At 36.1% G+C, this 20,643-nt stretch overlaps 1 protein-coding gene across 2 annotated transcripts in view; it reads right to left on the bottom strand.

The window, feature by feature from the left end:
* The window catches only part of LOC132151873 (transmembrane protein 131-like), a 48,374-nt gene that overhangs the window by 6,784 nt on the left and 20,947 nt on the right, over positions 1 to 20,643 (bottom strand). For both annotated transcript variants that reach the window (XM_059560355.1, XM_059560356.1), the window contains exons 4-33: positions 17,639 to 17,707; positions 15,162 to 15,282; positions 13,666 to 13,782; positions 13,454 to 13,576; positions 13,245 to 13,325; positions 13,018 to 13,168; positions 12,860 to 12,916; positions 12,701 to 12,762; positions 12,242 to 12,350; positions 11,850 to 11,958; positions 11,616 to 11,769; positions 11,359 to 11,529; positions 11,108 to 11,218; positions 10,793 to 10,927; positions 8,111 to 8,215; positions 6,523 to 6,609; positions 6,122 to 6,274; positions 5,874 to 5,949; positions 5,663 to 5,777; positions 5,434 to 5,572; positions 3,885 to 3,994; positions 3,523 to 3,595; positions 3,216 to 3,367; positions 2,989 to 3,131; positions 2,712 to 2,895; positions 1,710 to 1,895; positions 1,152 to 1,307; positions 567 to 1,021; positions 262 to 446; positions 26 to 162 (exon numbers count right to left, since the gene is read on the bottom strand). In XM_059560355.1, coding sequence (XP_059416338.1) covers positions 26 to 162; positions 262 to 446; positions 567 to 1,021; positions 1,152 to 1,307; positions 1,710 to 1,895; positions 2,712 to 2,895; positions 2,989 to 3,131; positions 3,216 to 3,367; positions 3,523 to 3,595; positions 3,885 to 3,994; positions 5,434 to 5,572; positions 5,663 to 5,777; positions 5,874 to 5,949; positions 6,122 to 6,274; positions 6,523 to 6,609; positions 8,111 to 8,215; positions 10,793 to 10,927; positions 11,108 to 11,218; positions 11,359 to 11,529; positions 11,616 to 11,769; positions 11,850 to 11,958; positions 12,242 to 12,350; positions 12,701 to 12,762; positions 12,860 to 12,916; positions 13,018 to 13,168; positions 13,245 to 13,325; positions 13,454 to 13,576; positions 13,666 to 13,782; positions 15,162 to 15,282; positions 17,639 to 17,707 — 4,026 coding nt within the window. The remainder of the gene's footprint in view (positions 1 to 25; positions 163 to 261; positions 447 to 566; positions 1,022 to 1,151; positions 1,308 to 1,709; positions 1,896 to 2,711; positions 2,896 to 2,988; positions 3,132 to 3,215; positions 3,368 to 3,522; positions 3,596 to 3,884; positions 3,995 to 5,433; positions 5,573 to 5,662; positions 5,778 to 5,873; positions 5,950 to 6,121; positions 6,275 to 6,522; positions 6,610 to 8,110; positions 8,216 to 10,792; positions 10,928 to 11,107; positions 11,219 to 11,358; positions 11,530 to 11,615; positions 11,770 to 11,849; positions 11,959 to 12,241; positions 12,351 to 12,700; positions 12,763 to 12,859; positions 12,917 to 13,017; positions 13,169 to 13,244; positions 13,326 to 13,453; positions 13,577 to 13,665; positions 13,783 to 15,161; positions 15,283 to 17,638; positions 17,708 to 20,643) is intronic.

Here is a 20,643-nt window from a genome sequence, read left to right as displayed (position 1 = left end):
TTCACTGGCAGAGGTCTGAACAAACCTGGATTTTTCCACTTGGTTCTCCTTCTTTGTGGCTGGTTGTTTCTTAGTTTTTGGTTTAGTAGGGGAGGGAGTAATTTCTTCTCTTTCTTTTCCACTGTCCACTGACACTGATTTTCCTTTCACTTTCACTGGCTCCTGGTTAAGAAGACAAATTGTAATCAAAGAGTGCATTTAGAATGTACATTTTTAGAGCAAGTTTGTTTTGGGAATTGCTATGGTGGGTTTAGTATGTACTTCTTTAATATTGGCCTCCATGTCTGGATTAGAGGTCTCTGTGGTAGTAGAAGAGCTGTCATCATTGTCTGCCAGTGGCTCTTTTAAATCTTCTCCTTGGGTCTTTCCCTTTGCTTTCCTCTCTTTCTCCTCTTTCTTTTTAAGAGCTTTTGTTTTATTCTTCACTTTCCCTTTTGATTCAAACACTGAAAAATATAATTAACAAATTATATTGTGCATTTAGCAAATTACACTGTCCTCTAGGACAAACACATGGCATGATAAATTAATGTATACTGTTATGTTGATAAATTGTTATATATTACCTTTGTTTTGTGTAGATTGTTGTGAATTGTGTTCTGAAGACACATTAATGGCAGGAGACTCAGGCCTGTCGAGGTCTTTATCCATAGCTGCCACAAGTCGGCTGTAATCCTGTTCCTCTGTACTGTTGGCCCTTGTGCTGTTGGACTGTGAAGTTCCTGAGCTTGGGAGGTCCTCCACGAGGCCTGCGCTCTGCTGATGCTGTTTGGAACTCCGGGCTCTTCGATTAGTCAGCTGACTGAGTCCTTGGCCACTATCTTTATTGAGTGGAAAGCTGGAGGAGTGTTGCATAGATCCAGAGCGGCCTGAACCAGATCTGGGCTTGCTGTCAGGCAGAACACCGTTGCTGTTGGAACTGGAGTGCAGACCTCCCTGCCGACCCCCAGCCCGCCCACCAATGCTCGACCCGTACATTCCTCTTGTTGAGTTCTGGTTTGAGTCGGCAAAATCATTCAAGCTGCAACAGATCAAATGCATTTCATAAAACTTCTTACATAAAATGTGGATTAAAGAAGAAAGAAACAGAAATGAAACATCACATCATCAAAAATTAAGGGTATAAAATTCAGAACAATATCCTCACTCACTTAGCATCACTTTGAATTCGTACAATTTCCCTGAGATCAAATGGTTTTCCAGTCTCCATGGGAGAGTTGGATTCCACAGACAGCCGTCGTTTGAAAGGCTCCCATATTCCCTGGGCCTCTAGGTAGGCAGTAGCGATGACCAGCAGGAACATGGAGCTAGAGAAATATCAGACTGTTAATCATCCACAGAAAGAGAGACAAGCAAAAACACATTAGCAGTATATAATATAACATATAGCAGTATTATGTATTAAAAAGATTTGGAATAATATTACTAATACATTACAAACACAATGCACAATTTACATAATATACATCTATATCAATAACAAATCTATAGCATTTCTTTAACGTGACTTTCTTTAGTCTAGTTTTATTTTTTTTTACAGATAGAAAACCCCTAAAACTGCGAAAAGCAGTGTGGATAGTCAATTACAGACATCAGATCCAAATAACAAATAAGGATCGTGTGTAATCAATGGCATAGTTTTGGTTGTGTAATGTATACAAGACAGATTTTAGGTTTTCTTTGCTATCAGGTGATATGAGAAACCAGACCTCATAGTGAGGGAGACGATGATGTACAGCTCAAGTTCCCAGTTGGGTCGGGGAAGGGTCTCAGCACACACTGCCAGCATGTGATATGGCAATGATGCGTTCAGCACAAACGCAAACACTGAACCCCCCGCAGTCACCAACTTCAGCTCCCGGATCACTCTGGAGGATGTGAAATCTGGTGTAAACCTGCATGAATTCACAAGATTCACAAGATTCAGATTTTACTCCAATAGTTCCTCATGACGGAACACTAAAATAATGCATAAATGGAAATAAGTGTCAAATTTTAAATCTACTGTTAACAACACGATCTACCAGTCCAAAGTAACAATTTTGTGTGTGTGCGCTTTTGAAAGTTTCACCAAGGCTTCACTTATTTGATTATTTCACAATATTAATAAATTAATAATGTGAAATATTAGTACAATTTTAAATAGCTGTTTTGTATTTTAATACAGTTTAAAATATATAAAATAAGTTTTCAATCTCACATGATCCTTCAGAAACCATTATAATATGCTGATTTGGTGCTCAATCATTTACTCTATTTATTATGATACATAATACATAGATTCTTTGATGAACCGAGAGAAAAAAAAAAAAACGATTTGAAAAATCTTTCATAACATTATAAATGTCTTTATTGTTCCGGAATAAAAGTATTTCTTCTTTTTTCATTTATTATTTTTTTTTTTTCATCTTACCCCAAATATTTGAACAGTAGTGTGTCATGGTATCCACAAAAATATTAAGCAGCAAAAACGGTTTTAAACAATGACATCAAGACAATCAATGGCATTTTAAAATATATTCAAACAGAAAACTTTAATATAATTTTTATATGTAATATTTCAACATTTTATTGTTTTTACTAACTTTTTGGTCAAATAAATGCAGCCTTGGTCAGCAAAACATTAAATTGTTTTATTTTATTTTTTATTTCAAACATTTGACCAACAGTGTATAACCTCACTGTTCAAATGTAATCATGAAATCACTCACAGTATGACGAGGTCTTTCGAAGTGTTTGGTTTGAGTGCAAATTCTTCACAGTTGAGAACTTTGAAGCCATAACCCTCACATGCACTGCCACTGATCTCCATAGACCTAAAGTGAATTGGGAGAAGCCCTGTGTTCTCCAGTCTGAAAGTCCTTCGAAGAGTGAAGTTTGGTTCCTTGGCTTTAGCTTAAAGAAATGAGTGTAAGTAGAAATGTACAGAATCGCAAACTAGTTTATAAGAACAAAAGCATCTGAAAATTGATTTAATTTTGAACTTACCTTCTGAACAGTCTTTGAGAAATGCCTCGGTAAGCTTAAACCTCAGAGAGCTGCCGAGACCTGGGGCTTTACCAGCCAGTTTCAGACTCTCTGTGGTGCCTTGACCATGAACCACGATCAAGTCTATTACTGTCAAGTTGTTCCTGTACAAACATGACAAGGTTAACGTACAATAGTTCTCTCACATCATTCTATTTTCAGCATTCATTTTGGCAATCTAAGCGCACCTGATGACTAGCAGAGAAGAGACACTGTGATCAGTGATGGGTCTGAACCTCACGTTGAAGGACTTTATCTCCCCAGGCATAAGAAGCATGTTGTATACATAGGGCCGAGTTAAGCCTTCAACAAATCCTGTGAAACTCTTCATCCCTGAAGACTGACGCACATACAGAAATCATTAGCAGGATAAAGACACATCACAAATAGTGTACAGCAATTCTTAATTTTAGCGGATATCATAAAGGAATTTGGGAAAGTAGAATTGATTCAATTAAACAAGATACATGGTCACAATAAGTCAGTGTAACTTACGTGATTTGTATGGACCTGGAATTCCAGTGTATTTGTGTCAATGTTAAAGTTAGACAACCTTCCTAAAGGAAACCTTGAAAAACAACAGCAAAAATACATCAGCTGAAATCAGTATTAGTGCTACACTATATTGCAAAAAACAAAACGGACACTTTCGGTGATGCATATTGTGAATACAGGAATTTTCACTAGATTATATAAATAGTTGAATTAGCTAGCTTTATTTAGCTTTTATAATAATATCGCACTCGTTAATTCTCACAGACAGTATAAATATAGGTCTTCATACATGAAAACGCATCACATCATATACAGAGGTCTATAACATCTAGAACTGGTTTAGAGCAGAGGAAGTGCCTTACCTGTCAGCAAATTTGCCTGTGAACACTGAAGGATTTGGGTAAAGAGCCACAGGAAGGACCTGAACATAGACTGGGACATCAGCTGGGTTTTCTAGAATCACTTCTTCTTCCTACAAAGACACAAGATCAGGTCAGCGTATTTGACTTGAGGGAAAATACTATAGTTGATTTAGACTGAGCTGACGTGTGTATTGGGGGTTGACCGATAGTGGATTTTACTGATAAATCTACTAAAAAAGTTACTAATAATATTTTATGTTCATTTCTTGTTTATTTTTCAGTTGTTTCTCGTTTATACAGATTTGACATTAAAGCACTAAGCTTGTGTTAAGATGCATACAAAATTGACTTTTATTAACAACAGTAACAGGTGCAAAATCTACTTTTTATATACAGAACATTTATATATTCCACTCTTATTAAATGTACCATTATTTTTCTAGCATATGGAACTGACCAACTTCAATGATTATGCGTGATTTAGCAGCAAATTCATACACAAAAAGTGTGAAATTCTGACAAAATCCGATTTCTTGATGATTTGATATTGTATAATAGTGATTTTATAATTTCTAAATATAGTGAAAAGTAGAAATGAATGACTAATAAACTAATAAGTGCTCCTTTGCTGGTGTCTACTTGTTATAATGGTGATTTGATGTATTTTAAAATTTTTTACAAAAGTGTTTATCACTTGGTATATTTTGTTCATCCTATTAAAATAAAAATAACATTCAAACTGGATAATCTTAGAGCTTTAAAGTGCTGGAAATAGTTGTGTGAAATGCTTGAAAGTCATTGAAAAGTGCTTGAATTTCTCTATCAAAAGGTTGTACAAAACCTGAAATTAATGATATAATGCATTTTACAGCCTAGGGTGAAGTCATTATGTACATTAACAATGATTTCTGACAACAATAATGTAATTTCAAGGAAAACAGTGTGAATGCACAGCAGGATTTCCGTCGGCTACATGAAAACATCAATGTGCTTTCTCACGTCATAGCTTTAAATCTGCAACTTCGCTGACTTACAAAAGGCATTAATGTGACCATTTAGGTTAAAAACTAATTCAGATAGATGATAACAATTGTGACATTAAACATTTGGGTCGGACTTGCTTTGTTTTGGTCACACGGTTTTAACCATTTGAGGTAATACTAATGTTCGCATCCTCTCTGCCTGGAAAGCAAATTGCTGATATTTCTCTACTAATTCAACATCTAGTCAAACTAATTGCGTAGTAATGATATGAAAACATGCCGTATAGTATACTGTATACACACCATTTCATTTTACCAGTCCGTTTTAAATCTGCATCTGAATTGTCCCACTCTGTGCAGCACGCAGTGTCATGTGTAAAAACAAACATTTCTTTCATTTCTGTCTCTAGAGGTTCTCATACGGTCTAATTACAGCGGACCTTCTCAGCCGCTCAAGCAATGGACGAAACCCGGAAAAACTATCGGCATGGATTTCTGCCAATAACCAATATTTCCGGCAATCAACTATTGATTAATTGGTCGACCTACAGTTTGTATACACTCACCGATGAGCTGTTGGTGTTTGTGAGAGGAAAATGAATCTGTTGTGATGAGTTGATCAGCAAGGGCCATGTGAGCTGCGCTAAAATTTTGGCCTGCACATTCTTCTGCAGATCTGTGTCCACTTCGAAGAAAGCTTCAATCCTAAACAAACAAGAGAATAACATCAAAGCTATAATACATTTAGTGTATGGTAATCTAAATCTGGATTAAGGCAAGATGTATCAGACTCACTCAAGGCCTGATTGCTCTTTGAGCTCACGCCATCTTTTCAGGAGCCGCTGATGTAGATCTACATCAGCGTCCCATATGTCCTCCTGCATAACTATACCATGGGGCCTGGACTCCGCTGCAGGGAAAAAAAACACACAGGGGGGAAATTAAATGAAAACATACAAAAACAACAAGCAATTTAGGAAAAAAAATTAAGATACAGAAAGCGTACATTTCAATACAAACGGTAATCCCACATAACAGTGATCACCACACTGCAAGCTGGCATCAAAATAAATGTTTGCAATCTAGAAAATGAGTAAAAAAACAAAACAAAATTTAGGATAAAAAAAAACATCTGATTCAAAGTTCTTATACACAAAATAAACTGAGCAAACTTTGGGCAGGTGAATTTAAGTGAGGGAGTATAGCAAAGTATAGCATAGTATAGCATTATAGTGTTGTAATTGGGCCTGGCACCTTGGACTTTCGTCTGGGTTCCAAATCCACTTTGTTACTGCGAAGTCGTTTGAAGTAAAAGCGGACGTCCTCTGTGAGAGAGCGAATTTGCTGAAGCCTTACTTTCTGTGAGAATGAACTCTGGATGCTGAATCCTTGGTGAACTACTTTTCCCTACATAAAAAAAAAAGTTTAAAATAATTTTTAAAATGGCCCTAAGCCTAATGAATGGTCTTTTAAAATAGAGCTTTGCAATACAGGTCATGTTAGTACATGGCATTGGTCACAGGGTGTGGTGTTCAAACAGTGCCTGCGGGTAAAAGCAGGGATGAATCACACATGCTCACATTACATCTACAATAGATGTCTTCATTACTTTGAAATCTCAATGACCAGGTACTTTTAAAAAATAAAAAACTTACCGGGAATGAAGGGGGAAGAATTATTTGTTTGGGTGAACAGCTTAATGTTCCTACTGCTATGAGAGTCTTTACAGGGATGGTTAATATCTGAAGAAATAAGACAAAAAAAAGGCAGATAGGCAGAAGATGAAATAGACCGATAAACTGAAGGTTTAGAAAGCATTGCTTGATTGTTGCCACATTTATTTAAAAAATTAGGGATGCACTGGTTGACCGGGCATAAATCGGAACCGGACTTTTACTATTTTTCCAGAGGTGCACCCGCGTGCACAGACTACATTGTAATCATTCGCTATCATGTCATTTGTGTGGAAGTATTTCGAAATCTGTGCACAGGACACGGGCAGCCGTTCAGCACTGGAAGTGCAGAGCTTCATGTCTGAGGCACCGATAGCGGGAAGCAAACAGCAGCTGGTAAACTGGCGCACAAATAGAGAAGCACCCGGCTGCAGCCTGCAGAGCCTTTCCCTGCGTGAGCGCACTTTTCCTTTCCACGCCTATGTAATTCCATACGCGCCCTGCACCACAAGCGGAGACAGTGAAGGGATGTTCAGCTCAACTTCTCGCGTGTTGAATGAGAAACGAAACAGACTAAACTGTGACAAAACTGAAGTGTAACTTGCAAACACGTTTGAAAAGCCAATTTTTCTTTTACCTTAAAAATAAATAGACTTAATTTTATTTAAAAATCACCTGCTGTAACACACTGAAAAAAAGTATTTCATTCATCCACTGAAAAAAATTTAGGGTAATGATTCACATCTATATTTTTTAACTTGAGCAAATAACTATTTATTTTTCATTGGCTCAAATAAAAAAAAATATAGATGTGAATCATTACCCTATTTTTTTTTAAATTGGACGAATGAAACACTTTGCATCTTTGTTTTATTCGCACCAACATTATTTGATTTTAACATTTTGGAATAATTTATTTATATAGTATTCATTTATTTAGTCTCACTGGTAAAGCTTTTTTTTATTTAAAACCAAATTTAAAAACTAAAACAAATACTGAATGCTGATTAAGAAACATCTTATTGAATGTGTGTTGATTGTGTTGTTTGGATTGTAGAACTATGCAGTTACTGCCGTTAATTTCAGATGGTTACAGTTATTGTTTTCAATAGCCAAAATACAGTTTTGGCCTTTTAAATACCAAATAAACATCTTGTTCATGCATGCTTCCCTTCTTTTTTGTTTGTTTTTTGTTGGAAAAAAAAATAAAAATCTGAAATCGGTATCGGAATCGGACAGTTTGCTTGTAAAAAAAATCGGTATCGGCCATAAAAATCATGATCGTGCATCCCTATATATATATATATATATATATACACACACACACACACACGTAAAAAACAAAACAAAAAACAACGATCTGTGACAGTCACTAATTTGTAATGAGAACATTATGTTTTTTTGTTTTTTTTACGTCATTCTTTTATAATTACATATATACACATACTCATTTATATACATTTTTATCAATATCTGGTGTTACTGATTTTAAGGTTCACAGACCCCCCACCCCTTCCCGAGCACCATTTTTGGGGAAAAGAGGCAGCACTTTTCTGGATGAAACACGTACCTCATAGTCGGTTGTAATATGTACTGCTCCATCATAAACTCCCTCTAGAGCTTTAGCTACCAAAGTGACTTTAAATGCTGCATAGTAGCCTGAGGCTAAAATGACCTGAGAGAAAACAGACAAGCAAAATGGAGTTATGAACACCTACACATACAGTTACTGTATGTTGCCATCCTGCTTTTCCTAAATAAATATACATACACACATACATACATACTCCAGTGTAACTCTATTGTCAAGTATACAAAAGACTTATGTGAACTGTCCCATTCAGTTTACATTGCCTTACTTTGGGTTTTTAAGAAATGTCTAAAATAAAATCTTGCAGTAACCTAAAACCACAAACCTTGCAACACTTCTGCAATTTTATTACAAGTACGGACATGCAAAGATTCCACCAGAAGTCCTGAGACTGTCTGGAGTTAATCTGAACACTGAGATAGCCATCTATGGACCCTTTGGATTATGAGTTATGTTTTTAATCTTTAATATCTGCATTATTTTCACTGACATAAATGAAGATACAAATAACAACACCTTGACTTCGATACCAGTTCCTGAACGATACTTTTTTGGTTACCTTAGAAAATCCATTTTACATTACACATTAAACAAACAAAAAAAGTGCAAAATGAACAGTTTTAAGTCAGTATGTGAGGATCACTGCTGCATGCTTTAGATCTTTAAATCACTCAGCAGTTCTTCAAAAAAATGAGCATGTCCACTTTTTCAGGAGACAGACAAGCCCTCTCTTCAAGGATTATGTCCCAAGGACTAATGTCCCATTGGCTAGGTTTACACTAGTGTGTTTTCATTTTAACACATAGCTTAAACGAAATCATCATTTCTATTCACTTTCTACTGATTTACGCGATCTGATGAGCATTAGCTGCTTCCAACACTGTCTGTCTTTGTTTTCTCTTGCGCGATTCCTGTTCTGACTCCAAGGAGCTCATTTGCTGCTCATGTCAATCATATAACATGTTCATAACCCACCCTGTATCTGACGTTGAGCGTGAACGCTTCGAACAAAACATTTACATGGATGAAACATGTAGCTAATAAACACTCAATTATGACTTTACATTATTTTCTGCCTATTTTTATAACAATACAGGGTGTTTACATGAAAAATACTAAGCAGGTGTAGCGATTAGCTTGATATAAAAGGTTACAATTAACAAATTTCTGCAACATTATATGACCAAAACCCTCATTAGATCACAACTGGAAGTTATTACAAACACTCGGTGGTGGTTTTAAGTGAGTAAAAGTATACATTTTATAAATTGTCTTATGTAGCATGATGCTCCAGTGTGAATGAATGGTCCCGTAAAGGCAGGCGTACACGGTGCGATTTTTGCTGTCGTACGAGTGTGAATGCGATTTTTTTTTCATTCGTGTGGAAATCGTGTATGCTCGTATGGTCGCGGCTCGTATCATGTGCGAGGAAATACGTGCTGAGCAGAGTGGCTTACGAGCACTTCCAGACCTCCCGATCATTTTAAACCGGTTTTAAAAAGTTCGTGAGCTATCGGTTTGAATTCGTGACGTGTGCGGTTGAATGAGCAGATTTGTTGATCTATCTGAAGTTGACCAATCACGAACTAGGAATACCACAGAAGAAGAAAGACGAAGACAGCAGCGCCACGGCGAATGTGGACTATTGACCAAGAGGATAAACTCACTGAACTCTGGATGGAACAGCAAGCGCTGTATGAGGTTTCAAGCAGCGTATGTACCATGCGTTTTAATGATCTCTCACTTTCTCGCGGTGCGCGCGCTCTCTTTCACACACATGCGCACATGTAGTTTACGGGGACTCAGACGTAACGGTTTGTTATACTGTACAAACTGTAGCCTATATTCTATTCCCATACCCTACCTCTATTTATCAAGGAAAAATGCATGTATAAAATTTCAATGAAACACTGTTTAGTATTTTTTAAGCCATTACGAGGGCACAGAAGGCGTGTTCATAAACCATGTTTACGTTGTAATACCCATGTCATTATAGACGTTTGTGTACCCATACACCATAACAAACACACACACACACACACACACACACACTAGGGTGACCAGACATCCCGGTTTCCTGTTGCTGAAAAAGAACCTTTATGTGTAGGAAACAGTCACGGCTCGTATCAATATTTTATATGCAGTTATGAGAGAGAGAGAGCAGTTATATTAACTTTGTGCGATTGCTTCGTAAATCGGCAGGTCGTAAAATCGTGTCGTATATCACCTCAACCGTACGATTTTCAAATAAACTCACTCGTGACGTGTGCGTGGACATATGATCTTCCGACCATCCAAATTCGCACCGTGTATGCCCGCCTTAACACACATTTTCCTGGATTCCTCAACCAGAGCCAATCATCAGCACATGATTTAGGCACATAACACATGCTGCACGCTTACTGGCTCACTGACCGTGATGAGATTAACCCTTAGGTATCAAAATTTGGTACCGAATGAAAATAAATTTTTTGATACTCGATACGATCAAGGCAATTCGGTCAGTGCCCAACAAATATCGAACTTGATACCTAGTACTATTGTTAGCAAATATTCTGGCAAAAAGACTAGTTAAGCCCTGTTTAATGCTGTCCATTACATAGAAAATGTCTCTGATATGATACATTTACAAGTATCAGTAATAGTAAAGATGGTTCTTACGGTTTTGTATTGGGCAGCTGACGTGTTCTGGAGCTCTTGTGTTCTGCTCAGTGCTATACTTCTGTTCCCTCTTTCTGTATTAAGTAACTCCATTGACAGACTGTCTCCTGTCACCAACCATGACTTTATCTCCAACTGTAAGGACAGAAAAATCTCTATAATGTATATAATTTCTATAAATTCTCAATAATGTAATTATAAACACAGCCATATCGACATCACTGTTCGCTTCAGTAATGTCTTAAAAGCTTCAACAGAACTGTTATTTTTATCCAAATGACATGTCACACTGTACTGAACATGATGACCTCGCACCTCAATTGGGTTGCTGTTCATAACCACAAAAACTAAACTGCTGGTATCTGTAGCACTAAGGACACCAAAGTCTAGGATTTGCTCTCGAAGACAGGGAGGAAGAACAACGGGCTGTTAAATAAGAAAGCAAAGACAAATCATGGCCAATTAATCTATAAAATTACATGTATAAATTTCACAACATCTGAAATTCATAAGTGGGTTACATTAGTGAAAGTCTGTCACATTTAGGCTGTGTAGGACTAACAGACCTCCAAGAAGCCTGTGTAGGCCCTGACTGGCAGGTGGAATTTAGAAGCATTAGTGATGAGGAGAATGTTGCTGTCGATGTGGATGGAGGGTCGTACTGGTCGAAACAGAAGGGAGAAAATGTAGCGGGACTCATGGGGAGGGATAAGAACTGGAGTACTGAAATTATGCACCTGCAAAACAAAAAAAACCTATATTTTAATTTTCTGCTGACAGAAATGTGAATACACACATCCAGAAAGCTAGAATAACTGCTTACATTGAACATAGTCTTGGCTTCTTCTGGAAGTGACACATTGTGGATGCGTATGGCAAAGTTGAAAGTATTGGTGAGGAAGATGGGCCTGTCCACTGGATCTACAGGACTGTCTCTGATGTGGAACAGGGTGGATGTGTGGTCAAAGCCCAGGTACCTGGAAACGGAGAGCAGGAGTACACTGTGAAATAGTTAGAAAAATTTAAATATATGCTGTTGAACTTAAAGAAATCTTACCCTTCTAGAACTTCAGCTTGGTAAGGAATTTCAAGTTTTGAGTAGCTTTTCTCTTTTGCCTTCACTGTTATTTTCCCAGAAAACTGGTCTGATCTTCTTGCTTTTGAAGCTGGAATGTAATAAACCAACAAACACCATGAACATTTCTGTATCTGTAAACAAACATCTTGTTCCATGTAAAACAATGACTACTGATGTCTAAAATAAATCAAGCATCAAAGACATCGGTAACACTGTAAATAGACTTGAATTGCTTTGATGTCAACATTACAGAAACTTCATAAACTTTTGACCTATTGATACAAATCTGATTTACTACATGGATTATCATCGAATCAATAGAGAGCTATGAGGAGTAAGGTCAAAGGTGATGCAAAAATAACAGTACTTACCATCAAAACTAATACTCGCAACTTTGGTATATCGACTCTCTCCAGCTTTCAGTGTAATTTGCTTGAACTCCACTGTGACAGCTTCATTTGACGGAGTTGGCCTAACACTCTACAAAACACATTAAGAGAATTAAAAAGGATATTTTATTCACTGGTTAGATCAAAAACCTTGTCAGATCTTCAGATTTACACTACCATTCCAAATTTTTAGACCAGTCTGGGACCAGTAAATTACTACTTTTATTTAGCAAAGATGCATTTATTCAAAATTATTTTGAACTGCAAATAATTTCACATTATTATTATTTATGCTGTAGTTTTCAAATTATATCAAATAAATACAGCCTTGGAGAGCATAAGAGAGTCATTTCAAAATACATAATACAATTTATTTTACGAACCCTAAACATTTGAACGGTAGTATACAAACAAGCCATGTAAATAAGTCCTACAAATTACCATGATGGATACATCTTTTGCTCCTGAATTTAACAGATGCAAATTCAGTTGTTTTGGTCGATCTGTAAAGTTGAAAGGACACAGATATTTGTCACTTTTTCCACAGTATGCTTGTGGTTCTACCAAGCTACCATCAAATAATATAGGGAAAAAGCACACCTTGCGATCGAAGCGTACCAAAGTCCAGCATCTCTGTGGAGGAGTATATACCAGGTGCTGGGAAAATGCACAAAACATCAGTGCTTAAGTACAGAAGATCAGACGACTTCAAAAAAAAAAAAAAAAAAAAAAAAAAAAAAAAAATTATTTCAACTGACCTGTGGTGACTTCAACCTCTACAGGGAGAATGATAAATTCGTCCTCGTTGGACGCATTTGTTTTAATTCTGATAAAGGCTGTGTGGTTGTCAGCGTCTCGAGAGGAGAAGCTAGCTCTCATCACACCCTTTGTCTCGAATGGAGCAATCTCCTACGGAACACCACAAATTTAGGACATGAAAATAATTAATTCTACAATAAATGACGTGTGAATAAAAAGTGCTCACCCATAATGTTTTGGTGCCACCCTGCTGTCCAGTAGGCAGCTCTAAATGTAGGTCTCCCCCACTGGTGTACATCTCTACAACCTAAAACCATAAAAAAAAAAGCATGAGGTGATGCAGACATAAGTATTAAGACAAACAGCCAAAATGGCCCACTGGTAAAAGAAAATATGATATAGGTGCACTATGCTAAGCTGAGGTGTTTTGTGTACCTGCAGTGGTTCACTGTAAGGGTTGAAGATGCTTATGAGTGGAGAAAAGCTGCTATTTACTGGAACTCTGGCCCCTACAAAGGGCCTGAGTCTATAGGGATTGGGGATGCCCACACCAAACACCTAAAATTAAACAACAGTTCTTTTAGGATCAGTGCATTAAAAGTTGTACATCAAACACAGAACAACATGATTAAGTGAATGAAATGTACCTGGTATGTAAAAACTCCATGATGCGATGTGTTAATAAATAAAGTATTTTCTACATTCCCTACTACTCGAGCTAGAAACACCACATCAAACGAGGTGTTGCCTCCAGGTGGAATTATCTGTAAATAAATGATGGAAAATGCTACATTTATGCAAGATTACACACATCACTCCATACATATCGCTCACTTTGTCAGTCTGTTACAAGTGCAAAAATAATGATATAAATATATTATAAAAATATAAACTTATCATTTGTAAAAAAAAAAAAATCTATAAGCAATTATTTAAAATAATAGGCACATTATTTACATATTTATTTTATATTAATCTAAATATATAAGTGATGTTTAGGGTTGGCCGCAAATGCCTTTTCAACCACCTCCAACATAATTTATGTGGATGATGCTGAAACCATTTTGGATCCAGTTTAAAGTTGTATTTAGCATAATCCATTTCAAATGTATCACCCTAAATGGGTGTTAAATTGGGTTGTAACCTTGGGTACCCAAGAGTACACAGAGTTAAGACGGCTGATGTCGAGTCTGGTCAGCCACAATCCATTAGCCAGGGCAGAGAGGAGCTGATTTATGCAGGTGTCAGGAACAGGTGGGATGCGTTTCATTTATAACCAAATAGAGTGTGAAAACCCACACACTAATAGCTTTAATGAGACATTTCAGTAAGGCCAATGTCCTGCTGTTTTACTGACGTGTGTAAAGGTGAAAGTCAATAACTCCCTCCACACATCAAAAATATACAAAGCAAGGAGGTGTCCTCACTGAGGTCTTCATCAGATGACCTTTGGTGTGAGCTCAGACATTTATGTCATCTTCCATGCCAAACAAGAAGATGAGGTATTAAACACACATCCAGCAGCTGGCACACAAGCTAAAAGAACATTACTTCTGTTCTTCTGTGCCAAGTTTGAACAGGAAGTCAAAGCTGTCTCAGTACTTTGTAGATCAAAAGTTGGGTCTTTCTGTGATAAATACACTAACATTCAAAAATTTGGGGTCAAGATTTTTTTTATGTTTATGAAACTCTTACGCTAACGAGGGATGCTTTATTTGATCAAAAACGCCATAAAAATAATATTGTGAAATATGAAATAAATGCTGAAAGAATTCAGCACAGTCACTTCAGAATTCAGTATCTTATGAGGTTTCATAAATCATTCTAATATGCTAATTTCCACGCTAAAATATTTCTGATTATCAATGTGGAATACAGTTGCGCTGCTTAATGTGTTTTTGGAAACTGTTATACTTTTTGTTCAGTAGACCGTTCAAAAGAACAGACCTGATTTGAAATAAGTTTTTTTTCTGTATCAGTGTACTGTCATTTTGAACAATTTAATGTCCCTCTGCTCAATAAAAGTATTAATTTATAATTAACTTTTAGAAAATCATCCTGACTGCAAACTTACAAATGGTAATGTACGTAATAAATAAATGTCATTTATTTAAAAAATGATACTTAAAAAAAAAATACTTACCCTATTCTGAAAAAAGGATGCATGAAAATGTGATGTTGTTGCTGATATTGATATTAAACTTATTTCTTCTGAACTTGGATTATGTAAGTAAACTTTTTCCATTTTTGGCATTCCAACTGGCCTATGGATGGACAAAAGAATATTTAGCAACCAGGAAAAAGGACAGAGTGGTGTGTGACATGTTTTTGAAATCAAAGCTTTACCTTTAAAAGTGTCTGTAAATGTTAATTGAAATGAAAATTAAGTTAACTAAAAATAAATGAGTCTATTCAGCATCTGAGGTGGCTCGTTCCCATGTATCACTCTATATGCAAGTACATACTAGAAGCAAAATCAAAATGAGTCAAAAACCTGATTCTCTCTCAGTCGACCTGTCAAATAATCAGATAAATAAACTTTGACTGAACATGCTATCAGTATGCAGTTAAAGTACAAGATATTAATTTATCTGAGGCTCTACTGCTTGCTGCTGCTGAGAGAGAGACTGCAACGACTCCATAGGAAGTCAAAGAGGAGTTATCTGGCAGGAGGACAATATCGAAAGCTTGTTTTACAACTCCACACTCTGACAGTTCATTCCAAAATGCATAAATGACAACTAAGAAGGGCATATGGAAGCAAAAACAAAGCTCTCAAGAATAACTTAATCAAAACGGCCCTTTGAAACAAATGTCTGACAGTGGGGTCATCCTTATTTGGCTGCCTTTCTTCATTTATAGTTTATCAAGTATTTTCATCAAGTAATGTAAATCACAGACTTTATTTTATTCATAAATAACAATAATAATAATAATAATAATAATAATAATAATAAAACACTATTATAAAAACATATTAAAAATTCCTGAGTGAACGCTTGGGTAAAAAAGCAAATTCTTTTCCGGATTACAAATTAAAAAAAACTTTATAGAAAACTGGAACGATCACTTGTGTAAAATGTTTATTGAGTCAGAGGTAGGCTTGTTGCGATAGTCGGTGTTACCGGTGATACACGGTGTTTAACCCACCTACCGTTCATAGCACTTGACCACCGGCACCATCCCCATCGTGTTGAAGTTTTAGCCTATAGCGATAAAGCACTTAATTCAGTTAGTGACTACGTGCCTTCGTAATTTAGCATAAGCGGAACGACCGCCGCAGTAAAGCAGCAGGTGTCCGATTTCATTTATCATTTGAGGAGAGTGAGGCGAGCTAACTGGCAAAGGATGGCAGAAGATCTGGTTTCAAAGCGAACTGTTGCAATTTAAAATGAAGGTTTTTCGTTTATTGTTTCTCATTTAGCCTATTTATAATTTTTTTGTACGGTGTATGCAGTTAATAGGCCTACCTCTTTTTTTTAACAGCTTAACGTGAGTTTAATTTTTATATTAGTTTTTTTTTGCACTTAAGTGTCCAGTGATTATTCGGGTAGGCTACCTTATTTAACAAAGTTTTTGATGTTCGTTCGTTTCATATTCGATGGTTGTGCGGTGTTTTTTTTTTTTGCTGAAAAAGGCAGGCACTTTATTTAACGAATATTTATAATTATTTAACGAGTCTTGTTTGATACTTGCACGATGTGTGCAATGGTTCGTTTTGTTAATAAATGCACTTTAAAGGTGTTTCATAAGTGCTTTGTTTAGTTTTTGCATGGTGTGTTAAGTTATTATTCATTTTGCAATAAAGATGTGTGTAATACAAGCGAGTGTCTTATTGTTTTGTGTATTTTTATTAAGAATAAAATAAATTAACCCATGATTAATTCAAACAAATGCTACTGAATTGACGCTAATTAAAGTGAAAGTAAATTGAGACATGTGCACGTCTGCACGACCGCATTTTCGGCCTCCCGAAATCCCCGACACGCAACCCCGGTGACACCTGGATTACCGGTTTTTTTACACGTCGATTAACCGGTGGAAAAAATCCGTCACTGCAACATCCCTAGTCAGAGGCCACCTGACATGCTGGCTGCACAGGGAGTAAGTTAATAAAACGAATACAACTAATGAGGCAGGGATGGCTGTTGGCCCTTAGCTTCTTTAAATGACACATGTGTTATTTGGTCTTTTGTGTATTTTAGTATGTGTAACACAACTACATTCAAGTGCACCATTTTTTTTACAAATTCTGTAGAAATCCACCCAGCATTTCTTAGAATAGGTCATCTTACATCTGGCAATATTATAATCAGTGTATAACATATAGCTCCTAATATATAGCTCCAATAATAACTATTGAGGAACTTTATTTATTTAGTTGAGGCATTTTGACAAATTGGTCATTCTTTAAAACTAGAATAGTGATAGTAAGCCAGCAGGAAACTTTTAGATTAAATTCACAGTTAAATAAGTTTATATAAACAGTGATTTGTTATAAATATTCCTGCATTACGTACTAATTATTGAAAAAATGTGTTTTAGAGGTTTCAATATTACTTTAAACTGTAGGACAGTGCTGTCACTGCTTTAAACGTCACCCAGTGAGGGTGGTCTTACTGTTCATGAAAGTCCAGCATTGGAGGCTCAAAGCGTATGGGTCTGCTGTTCCCCCGCTGAGAGGACGCACTGCAAGAGAAAGACGATACACTGTAAATGAGGGGAAGCCAATATGCTTTTTTTCTCTTCCCTCCCCAAAACACACCATATTGTGTCCTGTCAAAGAGATCAAATGATGCCTCTCTGTTTTTCTTCAGGCAAATAGAAATATACACCCAAACTTACACATACACAGTAACAAATAGGCTTTGTCTTGCAAGGAAGCATCAGGTTTACACCAAACATTAAAAGTTCAGTTGAAACATCCTTCCACTGGGCCAACGTTTGACAAAGAGTTGGATCAAACACCAAACCACATTCACACATACATTTTCTCAGAGTTTGAAGTCTATAATACCATTCCCCCTCCCCATTGTACCATATTTCATTTAATTTAACACTACTCTCCTCATATATTGGCAAAATTTTGCAGTTTGCAGACTAAATAATTAATCTATGATAAATTATATGGTCCGATATCAGTGATTTTAGGGTGTAACCAACTAATGTGGCCTAAGGCATTGTCATTGTTTCGAAAAAAACAACAAGCATACATTTGTCTTGTAGGAAATATTTTTAGTAAGTAGTTGCAAACTCACTTCAAAAATAGCTGAAGCGCAAATTGCTGTTGATTGTTCTCAATTCAAAGATCATGGAAAGAAAAGACACCAGAAAGCTAAAATAACCCACTCACCAAAAAGAAACTGCTTTGAAAAACCTTTGACGTGAGGTCTTGGTTGTTTTTAATGGGAGTATAATACATACATACACAAGAACAGTTTTATTGTACGGTTGTTTTTAATGGGAGTATAATACATACATACACATGAACAGTTTTATTGTACAGTTGTACTCAGATTAGGAAAAATCTCGGTACAGGTCTTTCGGTTCGGTACGCATATGTACCAAACACATAAAGCACTGGTTTAACCACTGCATGAGAGGACCTTCATTGGAAATTTCCAGATTTATAAATCGTTACTTTTTAATTAGAAAAAGTTTCATCTTTCAAATTATATTCAAATATTTTTTTCAGGAAATTCAAACAATAAATACAATTTTGGTGCAACAAAGCGTCGTGATTCAGCTCCTCTTTACTACTAGTTTTAACGCAAAAAACCTGAATGAACATCTCATGCCTCATGTAATCGCTCAATCAGTGTTTCAACCTTTGAAAGACAGCAATAAAAAAAGCTTGTAAACAAAATGTCACGTAGCATTTCATTTACCTCAGGCAGCCATCAGTGTCCACAGCTCATTAATTCACTAGAGAAATTAAGTGCAGAGAAGAGCATTCCACAAAATATAGACTATAATCATTACATTTTACTTTACCTGCTAGTATTGTCTTAATTATTTAATGTTTAAATGAATTGTTTATGAAATGAGTTATGAGAGGCACTGTGTAAATTAATATATTTCAACAAATACAGTTTTTATAATATAGAAATTAATTTAAAAAAAACAGCATTATATGCAAGTTACATTTTTGCATAAAATATTTTTATTTTATTTGAGTGCCGATTTTAATATATAAATAAATAGTAATTGAATTTAAGTTCAGGCTCTGTTTTTAATTGTAACCTTATAGTAATGTAAAAGAGATCCCTATAGTTGAAAGCATAAGCCAAGATATCTGATTATCTGAAGATGATTGTTTTCACTATTATTAATTTTTGATTCATATTATTATCATCATCATCATCAATAATAACAACAATTTTAAATTAAAGTTAATTAAACAACAACAACATAAATTACTGTTAAATATTACCATTATTTTTTTGTCTAGACTAGACAACAGACTCAACACTTGAACTAGCCCTAATCTGAGTACAACTCTATAATAGAAGTATTCATCACTCTCTCTACTGGCAAGCTACTACAATAACTAATATTTTTCATAGAGGGGTAACGTGTTCTAAAACAGTTTGACTCCTATATAAGGCCCCAAACATCTGCAAATGAGGCAAAACTTATGTTAAACTACTAAAACTTACAATGGCTCTCAAACCCTGATTGTCAGAGTGACAGACAAATCGCCACTTGACTAAAAACATTGTCACTCTGAAGCAAGGCACGCAGCATATTTGTGGATTAACAACAAAGTTGCATGTCAGGTTGCACGGCAATGTGTTCAAGAGAAATAATCTTGCGAATCTCTCTACTGCATCTTACGAAAGGATAACACAAACACTGTTATGAACTAATGTGGATGATTTTAAAGCCTGAATCAAACAGTGTCAGCATGACCTCTGGCTACACAGTTTAGTCAAAATGAACTAGAAAAGAGCTAAATGGTGAAAACCACGCCACCAGCAGATCAACATCAATTTGACATTTTAAGGAGACATAAAATATGTGTCATACATTGTTTTGGTGGGGTGTGATAAAATATAGTTAATGCCTTGTGATCAAATATAAAAATAAGTCTCAAGGCATTTACTAGGCTAACTGGTCTGGTGGCACAAACCACAGAAAAAAAGCTGCAACAAAGTCCCTAACACAGCTGAAATAGTGTCAACCACTTCCCAACTGTGCACGTGTCGTGGCATGCTTTAAAATAAAAATAAAAACATAAAGGTCTGCAATAAAGACACCACTATCAGTAGACAAAGTTCGATAATAAATCTGAAAACACAACAGAAAATCCGTCCATCCATCAGCAAAAAAGGAAACCCTCTTAGTCTATTAGCACTAGATTACAAAGCTATTCATTTTTGTAATAAAAATATGCCAAACAGCATTTGCTTGCTTCCTCATTGTCTCACTTGTGCTACACTTGGCCATGCACACTAAACTGTATGCGACATGCTGATGGTGTTGACTAAGGGTGTGTTCTCCTGCAACTGAGATGACGAGTCACAACACAGACAATTGGCCAATGAAATCCAGCCACCGCAAGCATATACAGATAAGTAGGCTGGCCAATCCCTCAAGCTGGAAAGCTTTGATTGGTTGAGCAA

The sequence above is a fragment of the Carassius carassius genome, chromosome 10, assembly GCF_963082965.1.
Source record: "Carassius carassius chromosome 10, fCarCar2.1, whole genome shotgun sequence".
NCBI lineage: Eukaryota > Metazoa > Chordata > Actinopteri > Cypriniformes > Cyprinidae > Carassius > Carassius carassius.
Note: the sequence above shows the minus strand (reverse complement) of the source record. Positions and strands in the feature narration are given on the sequence as shown.